The 13,074-nt window shown below is 37.2% G+C and overlaps 1 protein-coding gene across 10 annotated transcripts in view; it reads right to left on the bottom strand.

The window, feature by feature from the left end:
- CCDC138 (coiled-coil domain containing 138) overlaps positions 1-13,074 on the bottom strand; it is a 138,506-nt gene that overhangs the window by 100,827 nt on the left and 24,605 nt on the right. For 9 of the 10 annotated variants that reach the window (XM_025869116.2, XM_073897928.1, XM_025869118.2 and 6 more), the window contains exon 7: positions 11,490-11,609. The exons of the other annotated variant lie outside the window; for it this stretch is intronic. In XM_025869116.2, coding sequence (XP_025724901.1) covers positions 11,490-11,609 — 120 coding nt within the window. The remainder of the gene's footprint in view (positions 1-11,489; positions 11,610-13,074) is intronic. 10 annotated transcript variants of the gene reach the window in all.

The raw sequence follows: 13,074 nt of genomic DNA, 5'->3' as shown, positions 1-13,074 counted from the left end.
CCATAACTTCCAAATGATAAACTTTGTAATTCCTGTACTAAATCCACTTAGCTATATTATTTTTATGTATTGCTAGATTCAATTTATTAATATTTAAATTTTTTGCACCTATATTCATGCAACTGATTTGAATTTTTCTTTTCTTATAAAAATCTTGACACATTTAGTTTCAAGGTTATGCTGGCTTCATACAACAAGAAGGAGGGTTTTTTTCACTTTTTCTATTTATATTTAAGGTACATGATGTTTCCTCCTTAAAAGATAGTCATAAGTCTTACTGCTCCTTCTTTGAAAGTAAAGTGTCTTATTTTTCTCTGATCACTTTAAAAATTTTATCTTTATCTAATGTTTTCAGCAGTCTTAAAACAATGTTCCTATGTTTGGTTTTCCTTAACATTTATCATGTTTAGGCTTAACATAGTTTCTTGAATCTATAAGTTGGCATACTGTTTTTACAAGTTTTGGATAATACGTGGCCATTTCTCTTCAAATATTTTGTTTTTGCCCTATGATCTCTTTTTGAACTCCCATGTTAAAAATTTTAACGAAACGTATCTCTTTTATAAATTTGTTTATTCTTTCTCTACTCAATGTTTTTATCTCAAAACCTTTTAGGAAATCATCTTCCAGTTCATTAATCCTGTCTTCTGCTGCATCTCATCTGCTATTAAACCCATTCACTGGAGTTCTGAAATTCAATTCGTGTATTTTTTAGTTTCAGAATTTCATTTTAATTCCTTTTTATAAATTTTGCTTCTCTAATGAAGTTCTCAATCTTTTTTTCTACTTTTTTGAACACATTAATCATTATTTTAAAATCACTGCCTACTAGCTCCAATATCTGGATCACTGCCAGGTATATTCACACTGCCTGGGGCATTTTTGTTCTCTTTATATTAAGTTATATGATTCTGTCTTTTTATAATTTTTATTTAAATTCTAGTTAATTAACATACAGTGCAATATTGGTTTCATGAGTAGAATTCAGTGATCCATGTGATTCTGTCTTTTAATATAATGATTAATTTTGTATAGAATGACAAAGAAAATATATAAATTTTATACACATTTTCTTTCAGAGAGGGCTCATTCTTTCCTTTGCTAGATACTCAAAATGGAGACTGATCGCCTTATTCTAAACAGGAACTAATATCAGTTAAGACCACATTTCAGTTTGAGGAGGATTTCATATATCTCTAATTTGCCTCCTCCTAGGGTGCAACCCTGATCCTTTCAAATGAGAGCCTACAGTATTCACAGGGACTCTCTAGCCTGATGAATCCTGAATATTAATCCTTGACTCCTCAGGATGGCAAGACTTAGTGGGAATTGTTTTATTATTATAATAATATTGCAGACTTATTTATATCCAATGCTACCATAAATTACCATGCAAGTCAGTCACAGAAATAAGTTACCTTTTTATTTAGCAATTTTGAAACACAGTTGAGCTTTGAACCATGCAGGGGTGATAGTCACCAACCCCTGGGTAATAAAAAATCCACAAAGAACTTTTGATTCCCCAAAACACATTACTAGTAGCTTACTGTTGACAAGGAGCCTTAATGATAATATAAACAGCCAATTAATACATATTTTTTAATGTTGTATGTATCATACACAACGTTCTTATAATAAAGTAGGCTAGAGAAAACAAAATGCTATTAGGAAAGTTGTAAGGACAGACACTCCAAGATGGGAGAGGAATAGGAGACCATAGTTTTGTCTGGTCCCAGGAATTCAGCTAGAGAGCTATCAAACCATTCTGAACTTCTGTGAACTGAACCAGAGCTCTAAGAAAGAATTGCTGCAATTCTACAAATAGAAAAGCAAGCACTCTCTGCAAGGTAGGAAGTGTGAACTGAATCCTAAGCAACATATTGGAAGATAAGCCATGAGAGTAGGGAGCCACAGAAAGCCGGCTACCAGAAAGTAATATAGTAGTAAAGCGAAAAATCAGAACTTCTAGAAGTCTGCTCTGGTATGGGATGTCCCTGCCTGAAAGGTACTCAGGTGGCCAAGCAGGGTGGAATCCTAGGTGGGACAGTGTGCTCTCAAGATCCCAGGGGTCACGGAAAGAACAGGGGTACCTGAGTGCATGAGAGTTCCCAGGCATTGGAGCAGGAAAGCCGGCTGCCATCAGCAAGCCCAGGAGTGGGCTTTCAGAACAGTGTTGCCGTAAAACACAAACCGCAGAAGGGATGGGCAACCACGTTCTGAGCAGGGAACCAGCAAATGGCAAAACCGCAGTCAAACAACCCTCCCTCCTGGGAAGGAACGGTGCGGGTGCGCACCACAGGAGTCTGCAGGCTTTGGAGACTCCAAGCAGAGTCACATGACTGAATAGAAATGCTCAGTCATGGACTAGGTGAGCACAGAGTTCAGATGGAGACCACGGACACAGGAATGACTGACTGCTTTTCCCCAAGGGCACAATGAGGAGTGGGGGCGGGGTGGGGCACAGGCTTTTAGCTCCAGGGCTGGAGATTGGGAGGTCGCCATTGCCATTCTCAATCTCTAAAGCCGCGTGGAAAGCCTTCAGGGAACAAAAGCCATATAGAGCAATCTGGGACCAATTACATAGCCTGACCCCTGCCATGGGGTGGTGCAGTTCCTCCTGGGGCAAAGACACCTGAGAATCAGTGCAACAGTCCCCTCCCCAAGAAGATCAGCAAGAACATCCAACTAAGACCAACTTTACCAACCACAAAGAAATGCAAAACTCCAGCACTAGAGGAAAACAGTATATAGAATTCATGTTTTTTTTCTCATGATTAGTCTTCCAAATTTACTATTTCTTTTCTCTTTCCTTTTCAACCAATTTCTTATTTTATCAACTCTTTTTTTAAGTCTTTTTTAATTTTCATTTTTACAGTTACATTCTATCCTTTCATTGTATTTAATTTTACTTTTGTATATACATAAGTTTTCCTTTTTTTACAATTTTGGGCCCTAGTTTTTTTTTTTTTTTAAGACTTTACTTATTTATTTGTCAGAGAGGGAGAGAGAGGGAAAGAAGGAGAGAAAGAAGACAAGCAGGGGGAGCAGCAAGCAGAGAAGAAGCAGGAACCTCGCTGAACAAGGAGCCCGATGGGGGACTTGATCCCAGGACTCTGGGATCATGACCTGAGCCAAAGGCAGATGCTTAACCAACTAAGACACCCAGGTGTTCCAGGATCTAGTCTTCCAACAAACAGACCAAAATACACACAGGATCCAATGAATTGCCCTGTTCTGTTCACCTGTCTGATTATATTCTCTCTCATTTTTTTTATTTTTTATTTTTTCTTAAATTTTTTTGTTTTTTCAGTTCTGGGGCTATTCTGATTTGCTTAGTGTATATTTATCTGGGGTCACTGTTAACATTTTAGTATTTTGTTCTCTCATTCATCTATTCTTCTCTGGACAAAATAACAAGACGGAAAAACTCAACTCAAAAGAACAAGAGGAAGTTCTGACTGCCAGCGACCTAATCAGTATGGATATATGATACTGGAACTAGAGTTCAGAATAACGATTATAAATATACTAGCTGACCTTGAAAAAAGCATAGAAAACACGAGAAAATCCCTGTCAGGAGAAATAAAAGAACTAAAATCTAAACAAGTTGAAATCAAAAAGGCTATTAATGAGATGTAATCAAAAATGGAGTCTTTAGGGATACCTGGATGGCTCAGTCTGTTAGCATCTGCCTTCAGCTCAGGTCATGATCCCAGGATCCTGGGATCGAGCCCCAAATTGGGTTCCTTGCTCAGAGGGGAGACTGCTTCTCCCTCTGACTGCTGTTCCCCCTGCTTGCACTGTTGTTCTATCTCTCTGTCTCTGACAAATAAATAAATAAAATCTTTAAAAAAAAATGGAGGCTCTAACTGCTAGGATGAATGACTCAGAAGAGAGAATTAGTAATATAGAAGACAAAATGATGGAGAATAAAGAAGCTGAGAAAAAGAGGGATAAACAACTACTGGATCACCAGGGGAGAATTCAAGAGATCAGTGATACCATAGAGCAAAACAATATTAGAATTGAAATCACAGAAAAAGGAAAGGGGAAGGGGAAGAAGATATACTTGAGCAAATTATGCCTGAGAACTACCCTAATCTGGGAAAGGAAACAGGCAATCAAGTCCAGGAGGCACAGAGAACCCCCCTCAAAATCATGAAAAATAGGTCAGCACCTCAAAATAATAGTGAAGCTTGCAAATTCAGAGACAAAGAGAAAATCCTGAAAGCAGCTCAGGACAAGAGGTCAGTAACCTACAAGGGTAGAAACATTAGATTGATAGCAGACCTATCCACAGAGACCTGGCAAGCCAAAAAGGACTGGCAAGACATATTCAGGGTGCTAAATGAGAAAAATATGCAGCCAAGAATAGTTTACTAGCAAGGCTGTCATTCAAAAGAGAAGAGATAAAAAGCTTTCAGGACAAACAGAAACTAAAAGAATTTGTGATCACTAAACCAGCTCTGCAAGAAATATTAAAGGGGATCCTTGAAGCAAAGAGAGAGCCCAAAAGTAACAGACCAGAAAGGACCAAGACAATATACAGAAACAGGTGACTTTATAGGTAATAAAATAGAACTAAATCCAAATCTTTCAGTAGTTACTCTGAATGTAAATGGGCTAAATGTCCCAATCAAAAGACATAAGGTGTCAGATTGGATAAAAAAGCAAGACCAGGGAGCCTGGGTGGCTCAGTTGGGTGAGCATCTGCCTTCAGCTCAGGTCATCATCCTGGGACCCTGAGATCAAGCCCTGCATCAGGCTCCCCGCTCAGTGGGGAGCCTGCTTCTCCTTCTCCTGCCTGCCACTCCCCCTGCTTGTGTTCTGTCACATAAATATAAAATCTTTTTTTAAAAAATATTTTTTTTATTTATTTATTTGAGAGAGAGAATGAGATAGAGAGAGCATGAGAAGGGGGAGGTTCAGAGGGAGAAGCAGACTCCCTGCTCAGCAGGGAGCCCGACGCGGGACTCGATCCCAGGACTCCAGGATCATGACCTGAGTCGAAGACAGTCGCTTAACCAACTGAGCCACCCAGGCACCCTGTCAAATAAATATAAAATCTTAAAGAAAAAATCTTTAAAAAGCAAGACCCATCGATATGCTATCTGCAAGAGACTCATTTCAGATCCAAGGACACCTCCAGATTGAAAATGAGGGGGTGAAGAACCATTTATTATGCTAATGGATCAAAAGAAAGCTGGGGTAGCAATCTTTATATCAGACAAATTAGAGTTTAAAACAAAGACTGTAATAAAAGGTTAAGAGGGACACTATATCAAAATTAAAGGGTCTATCCTACAAGAAAATCTAACAACTGTAAATACTTATGCTGCTAACTTGGGAACAGCCAAATATATAAACCAGTTAATAACAAAATTAAAGAAACAAATTGATAATAATACAATAATAGTTGGGGACGTTAGCACTTCCCTCATTGCAATGGACAGATCATAAAAGCAGAAGATCAACAAGGAAACAAGGGCTTTGAATGACACACTGGACCAGATGGACTTAACAGATATATTCAGATCATTCCATCCTAAAGCAACAGAATACATATTCTTCTCTCTAGTGCACATGGAACATTCCCCAGAAGAGATCACATTTGGAGTCACAAATCAGGTCTCAACCAGTACGAAAAGACTGGGATTATTCCCTGCATATTTTTAGACCACAATGCTTTGAAACTTGAACTCAATCACGAGAGAAAATTTGGAAAAAACTCAAATACATGGAGGTTAAAGAGCATCCTACTAAAGAATGAATGGGTCAACCAGGAAATTAAAGAATTAAAATTCATGGAAACAAATGAAATGAAAACACAACTGTTCAAAACCTTTGGGAGGCAGCAAAGGTAGTCCTAAGAAGTGGTCCTAAGAGGGAAGTACATAGCAATACAAGCCATTCTCAAGAAACGAAAAGTCTCAAATACACAACCTAACCTTACACCTAAGGAACAGAAGAAAGAAAAGCAAAGAAAGCCTAAATGCAGCAGGAGAAGTGAATTAATAATGATTAGAGGGGAAATCAATGAAATAGAAACCAAAAGAACACTAGAACAGAGCAATGAAACTAGGAGCTGGTTCTTCAAAAGAATTAATAAGATCAATAAACCCCTGGTCAGATTCATCAAAAAGAAAAGTAAAGGACCCAAATAAGTAAAATAATGAATGAAAGGAAAGATCACAACCAACACCAAAGAAACACAAAAAATTATAAGAACATAGTATGAGCAACTATATGCCAACAAATTAGACAATCTGGAAGAAACGGATGCATTCCTAGAAATGTATAAACTACCAAAACTGAAACAGGAAGAAACAGAAAACCTGAACAGACCCATAACCAGCAAGGAAATTGAGGCAGTAATCAAAAATCTCCCAAAACACAAGCATCCAGGGCCAGATGGCTTTCCAGGGGAATTCTACCAAACATTTAAAGAAGAATTTATATCTATGCTTCTGAAGCTGTTTCAAAAAATAGAAACGGAAGGAATACTTCCAAGCTCGTTCTGAGACCAGCATTACCCTGATCTCAAAACCAGACAAAGACCCCACCAAAAAGAATTACAGGCCAATATCCCTGATGAACATGGATGCCAAAATTCCCCCAAGATAACAGCCAACAAGGTCCAACAGTACATTAAAAGGATTATTCACCATCCAGGTGGGATTTATTCCTGGGCTACAAGGGTGGTTGTTCAATGTCTGCAAATCAATGTGATACACGATATTAATAAAAGAAAGGACAACAACCATATGATCCTCTCAACAGATGGAGAAAAAGCATTTGAAAAAGTACAGCATCCTCTCTTGATTAAAACTCTCCACAGTGTACCGACAGAAGGAACATACCTCAATATCATAAAAGCCATCTACAAAAAGCCCACAGCCAATATCATTCTCAATGGGGAAAAACAGAGAGCTTTTCCCCTCAGGTCAGGAACACAGTAGGGATGTCCACCACTGTTGTTCAACATAGTACTTGAAGTTCTAGCCTCAGCAATCAGACAACAAAAAGAAATAAAAGGCATCCAAATTGGCAAAGAAGTCAAACTCTCACTCTTCACAGATGATGTTATACTCTACGTGGAAAAGCCAAAAGAGTCCACCCAAGATTGTTAGAACTCATACAAGAATTCAAAAATGTGGCAGGTATAAAATCAATGTACAGAAGTCAGTTGCATTTCTATAAACTAACATTGAGACAGAAGAAAGAGAAATTAAGGAGTCAATCCCACTTACAATTGCACCAAAAACCGTAAGATACCTAGGAATAAATCTAACCAAAGAGGAAAAGGATCTGTACTCAGAAAACTATAGAACACTTATGAAAGAAATTGAGGCCAACATAAAGAAATGGAAAAATGTTCCATGCTCATGGATTGGAAGAACAAATATTGTTAAAATGTCTATGATACCTATAGAAATCTACACATTCAATGCAATCCCTATCAAAATACCATCAACTTTTTTCACAGAGGTGGAACAAAAAATCCTATAATTTGTATGGAACCAGAAAAGACCCCAAACAGCCAAAGGAATAATGAAAAAGAAAACCAAAGCTGGTGGCATCCCAATTCCAGACCTCAAGCTACATTACAAAGTTGCAATTATCATCAGTATGATACTGGCATAAAAACAGACACACAAATCAATGGAACAGAATAGAGAACCCAGAAATGGACCCTCAACTCGTAGTCAACTAATTTTTAACAAAGTAGGAAGGAATATCCAATGGAGAAGACAGCCCCTTCAACAAATGAATGACACAATGGACCAGTGTGTTGGGAAAATTGGACAGCCACATACAGAAGAATGAAACTGAACCACTTTCTTACAGCATACACAAAAATAAACTCAAAATGGATGAAAGACCTAAAAATGTAAGACAGGAATCCATCAAAATCCTAGGGGAGAACACAGGCAATAACCTTTTTGACCTTGGCCACAGCAACTTCTTGCTAGACACATCTCCAAAGGCAAGGGAAACAAAGGAAAAATGAACTACTGGAATTTCATAAAGATAAAAAAGCCTTTGCACAGCAAAGGAAATAGTCAACAAAACCAAAAGATAACTGACAGAATGGGAGAAGACATTTGCAAATGGCATTATCAGATAAAGGGCTAGTATCCAAGATCTAGAAAGAACTTACCAAACTCAACACCCAAAAAACAAATAATCCAGTCAAAAATGGGCAGAAGACATGAACCGACATTTCTCCAAAGACGACATATAAACGGCCATCAGACACATGAAAAAATGGCTCAACATTACTCGGCATCAGGGAAATACAAATCAAAACCACAATGAGATACCAACCCATGCCAGTCAGAATGGCTAAAATGAACAAGTCAGGAAACAACGGATATTGGTGAGGATGCAGAGAAAGGGGATCCCTCTTCACTGCTGGTGGGAATGCAAGCTAGTGCAGCCACTCTGGAAAACAGTATGGAGGTTCCTCAAAAAGTTAAAAATAGAGCTACCCTACCACCCAGCAATTGCACCACCAACTATTTACCCCAAAGATACAAAATGTAGTGATCTGAAGGGGCACCTGCACCCCAATGTTTATAGCAGCAGTGTCCACAATAGGCAAACTATGGAAACAGCCCAGATGTCCACTGACAGATGAATGGATAAAGAAGATGTGGTATAATGGAATATTATGCAGCCATCGGAAAGGATGAAATCTTATCATTTACATTGATGTGGATGGAACTGGAGGGTATTATGCTGAGTGAATAAGTTAATCAGAAAAAGACAATTATCATATGATCTCACTCATATGTAATTTAAGAAACAAAACAGAGATCATAGCAGAAGAAGGGAAAAATAAACCAAGATGAAATCTGAGAGGGAGACAAACGATAAGAGACTTTTAATCATAGGAAACTGAGGGCTGCTGGAAGGGGAGGGGTGGGGCAATGAGGTAACTGGGTGATAGACATTAAAGAAGGTACATGATATAATGAGCACTGGGTATTATATGAGACTGATTAATCACTGAACTCTACCTCTGAAACTAATAATGTGAATTAAATGAATTTAAATCTAAAAAAAGAGAGAGAGAGGAAAGAAAAAAAAAAATGAACTCCAGAAAAGAAAAACAATGAAGAGGGGTGGATGCTGAGGAGGGGAGGAGGAAGGGTACAAAGTGACCCAGATCAGCAGAAAATACTCTTGAGAAGCGATGGGAAAATTTAATTCCCAGCTGGATCTTTGTCATATCCAGGATTACTATAGGAGAATAATTTTCCTGAATATATGAGAAAAAAATATAAAAGATGATAGACTCTGACATGAAAAAGAATATCGTAAGAGAGAATACATTTATAACATGGTACCACATCTAACGAAAAAAAAAATCTTCATATAAGTGGAACACAGTTCAAACCCATGGTGTTTAAGAGTCAACTGTATATATACATCATTCATCATGCCAAAGTTGGCCAACTATAGCCCATGGACCAAATCTGAACACTGTTTACTGCTATAAATAACATCTTATTAGAATACAGCCATGCTCATTCACTTACTTATTGTCTGTAGCTACTTTTGCATTATGTCAGAGTTGAGTCATGACAGACTGCATGGCTCACAGAGCCCAAAATATTTACTATTTCATCCTTAAAGAAAAAAATTGCTGACTCCTCATCTACACTAAACAGAGTAACCATAAAAAAGCATTCTCCCAACTGGTACCAAAGGATTTCTCCCAAGCTCTTTCACTTTGGTCACACTAGATCAAAAATCCAATTATCAATAGGTCAATCACTTAATAATTCACATATCCACTCCACTCACCATACACCCATACAAACACATACAAAATTATTAAGAAATACATAACCTTAAGAGATAGGTATGGGCAACAGTGTTCTTTGGCTAGCAGTTAAAGAAACCCTTCTCAAAAAAAGAGTGCTACAGGGCACCTGGGTGGCTCAGTCATTAAGCATCTGTCTTTGGCTTAGGTTGTGATCCCGGGTTCCTAGGACTGAGCCCCGCATCAGGCTCCCCGCTTGGCAGGAGGCCTGCTTCTTCCTCTCCTATTCCCCCTGTTTGTGTTCCTTCTCTCGCTGTGTCTCTCTCTGTCAAATAAAATCTTTAAAAAAAAAAAAAAGAGTGCTAGAGTTGTATGGTGACAGATAGTACCTACACTTGTGCTGAGCACAGTATACCATATAACATTGTCAAATCATTATCGTACATCTGAAACTAATATGTTTTGTGTCAACCAACTATATACTTCAGTTAAAAAGAGAGAGGGGGCGTCTGGTGGCTCAGTGGGTTAAGCGGCTGCCTTCAGCTCAGGTCATGATCCCAGGGTCCTGGGATCGAGTTCCACATCGGGATCCCTGCTCAGTGGGGAGTCTGCTCCTCCTTCTCCCTCTGTCCCTCCCCTGGCTTGTGCTCTCTCCTCTCTTGATCACTCTCTCTCTCAAATAAATAAAATCTTAAAAAAGAAGAGAGAGCAAGAGCACACTAGATTGAGAGTGTGATGGGAAAAAGTAATCTCTCCAGGGATAAAGCAGGCTTCCAGACAACAGTAAGTGAAGGCCATCCATACTCCTACTGTGGGAGGCCATAAATGAATTCAGGGAAGCCAAAGAACTTAGATCAAATGAGAAATGTTGTAGCTAGTTGTCACTGCCAATGAGAAAGGTTGTAACAAGCAGTGACTACAGAACATCAAAAACAGAAACTGAAGACATATAGCTAGCTAAAGAATTCCAGGATGCATATTATCTCTGAGAGTCTGAGCTTAGTTACATTTTAGAATCCATGAAGTCTTCCAGCCCAAAGCTTTCATTTTTGAAGTGACTGGGTTTACCCCAATTTCTGCTCATCTACTTCTCCTTACACAAATACAAACATAATCATTCTCCTGTCTCTCTTGAACTATTCTTTCTCATCTTTCAGTCAAAAACTGGCAAAAGTTAAAAAAAAAGATACACAACTCAAAAATATTTGCTTTACAACTTCAGTATTATTAAGCAGTAACCTAGATTACATCACTTATGTAATCACAGTACAATATGATAGCCCTCTGTATGATAGCACTCTATATTCACGCTAGTACAGTGCCTAGCATATAATAGATGTCCAGAAAATAAATGAATGTTAAATAAGCAGTGGTGTAAAACAGCAGTTAAAAGAAGTATTAGCTAAAATCAATGCGTAAAAATCTCCACATTATCATGTGGTGTTTCTTTTTTTGCTCATTTAAATCTAGTAATTGCTCTTATATTTTAAAAATTCTAAACTGCAAAAACATATTCTCAGCTGGATGCTAAAACAGATGATGAGAGATCAAAAGCTTAAGAATACCATATTTATATTTGGAAGTATTATAGGAAATCAAGTTAATCAAAATTTTCTCTAGCTAGAATATATTCTAAGACTTCGATATATAATTTGTTAAATATAGATGATATGTTTTAAAAATCTTATAATCTAGTATTTATTAAAATAGGTCTTACCTGCTTTTTTAAGTTATCATTCAATTCTTTCAATGCATCGAAAGAGGACCTTAGCCTCTTGCTTTCTTTATTTCTTTCCTTAAGAACTTCAGTTAAGTGCTCAATTTCTGCATTGTGTTGCTAGAAGGGAAAAAAGATCTGATCTAAAAATTAAGTAAGGATTCCATCCTTGAATCAGGACTTTAACCAGTGCATTTAAGCATACATGACTAATACTGCAAATAGTTTATAAAAACTGTATCATCAACCAACATAATAACTAAGCATTAAAAGCATTTGTTAAGTTCCTATTAAAAAAACTATTTTCTGCTTCAAAAAGATCCACTGAATGCACTGAAATAATTTCTTTCATATCATGGAATGATAAAACAATGAAGGGTTTCTGACCTTCTTCAAGAGACTAGTTAGTTATTCACAGCTTTATAAATTAAAATTTAAGATTTAAGTTACCCTTGAAAAGAAATAGCCATAGATAGAACTAATTTCTTGTTCTCATTAAGTAGCTAAAATTGTTTACATCTCAAAAAATTTAAAAACATAACAAAATTTCTGAGTCTCAAACTATTTGACTCTCCTTAATCAGTTTTATAAATAATTCAAATCATTTAACTCTCTGATTACATTTAAATGAGATAACACATTTTGATTTAAAGTGCAAATATGTATAGTTTACTTCACATTTTATTCTCAATTTATTTATAATGTATTAAAACAAGCAAGTTTCTATAGGAAATCAAGAAACTGAATTAATTTCTTTCTTCCAAGTAATCATATAGGTACCATTAAAATAAGGCTGTTATCTTGACAGTTAGTAAGAATAACAGACAGACAAATCTCAAGAGAAAAAAATTCAAGAATAAATCAAGGAGGGAAACCTCTTGAGAATCCAAGCATTTCTTTTTCTGCCCTTTTAAAAATCCAATCGTGAAAACATTAGCTTTATGTAATTTTATTATTACATTAAATGATTCTTTAAATAACTTAGTATATAGTCACAAATATAGTTATTTCAAACCTTAGGTTAATATTCTCATTCTCCAAATTTTTCTAAATCCTAAAAATATAGGATATGAGTTCCATTTCCAGAATGGCAAAATTAGCCCACTACACTCTAGTTCTGTTACTGATTACAACTAAAAATCTTAGACAAAACACAAAAAGTGACTACCCTAAGGACTGTAAAAAATAAAAAGAAGCAGGGAATTGTAGAATGAAAATGTGGAGAAGCAACCCTCAAGAGGGTGAAGTTTCCAGGGTTTTTGTTTTTCCTTTTCTCTAGTAGTCTTGCCCCAACACAGGCCTCTGGCTACTGAAGTGCAGCTGAAGTATAGGCTGCTAAAACTCTGAGAGAAACTCCACCTTTCCACCCAGGGAAGCCAGGAAAACGCCCCTGTGAGCCAAGGAATGTGGGGAGTATCTCAGAGAAGAGAGAATAGACTCAGAAAGAACATGTTTTCATTCTGGTGTACATAAACTCATAGAAATCTGGCTAAATCCTAAACCGCCTAAGCACAGCACAGACAAAAGCAGCAGAGCAAACATGGAGAGATCAGAGCTCAGTTTAAAAATACTACCCAAGTCTCAG

Source organism: Callorhinus ursinus, unplaced genomic scaffold, assembly GCF_003265705.2.
Source record: "Callorhinus ursinus isolate GAN/ISIS: 27379988/994484 unplaced genomic scaffold, GSC_fseal_2.0 scaffold10, whole genome shotgun sequence".
Classification (NCBI taxonomy): domain Eukaryota; kingdom Metazoa; phylum Chordata; class Mammalia; order Carnivora; family Otariidae; genus Callorhinus; species Callorhinus ursinus.
This window is presented reverse-complemented; position numbering and strand designations above follow the sequence as displayed.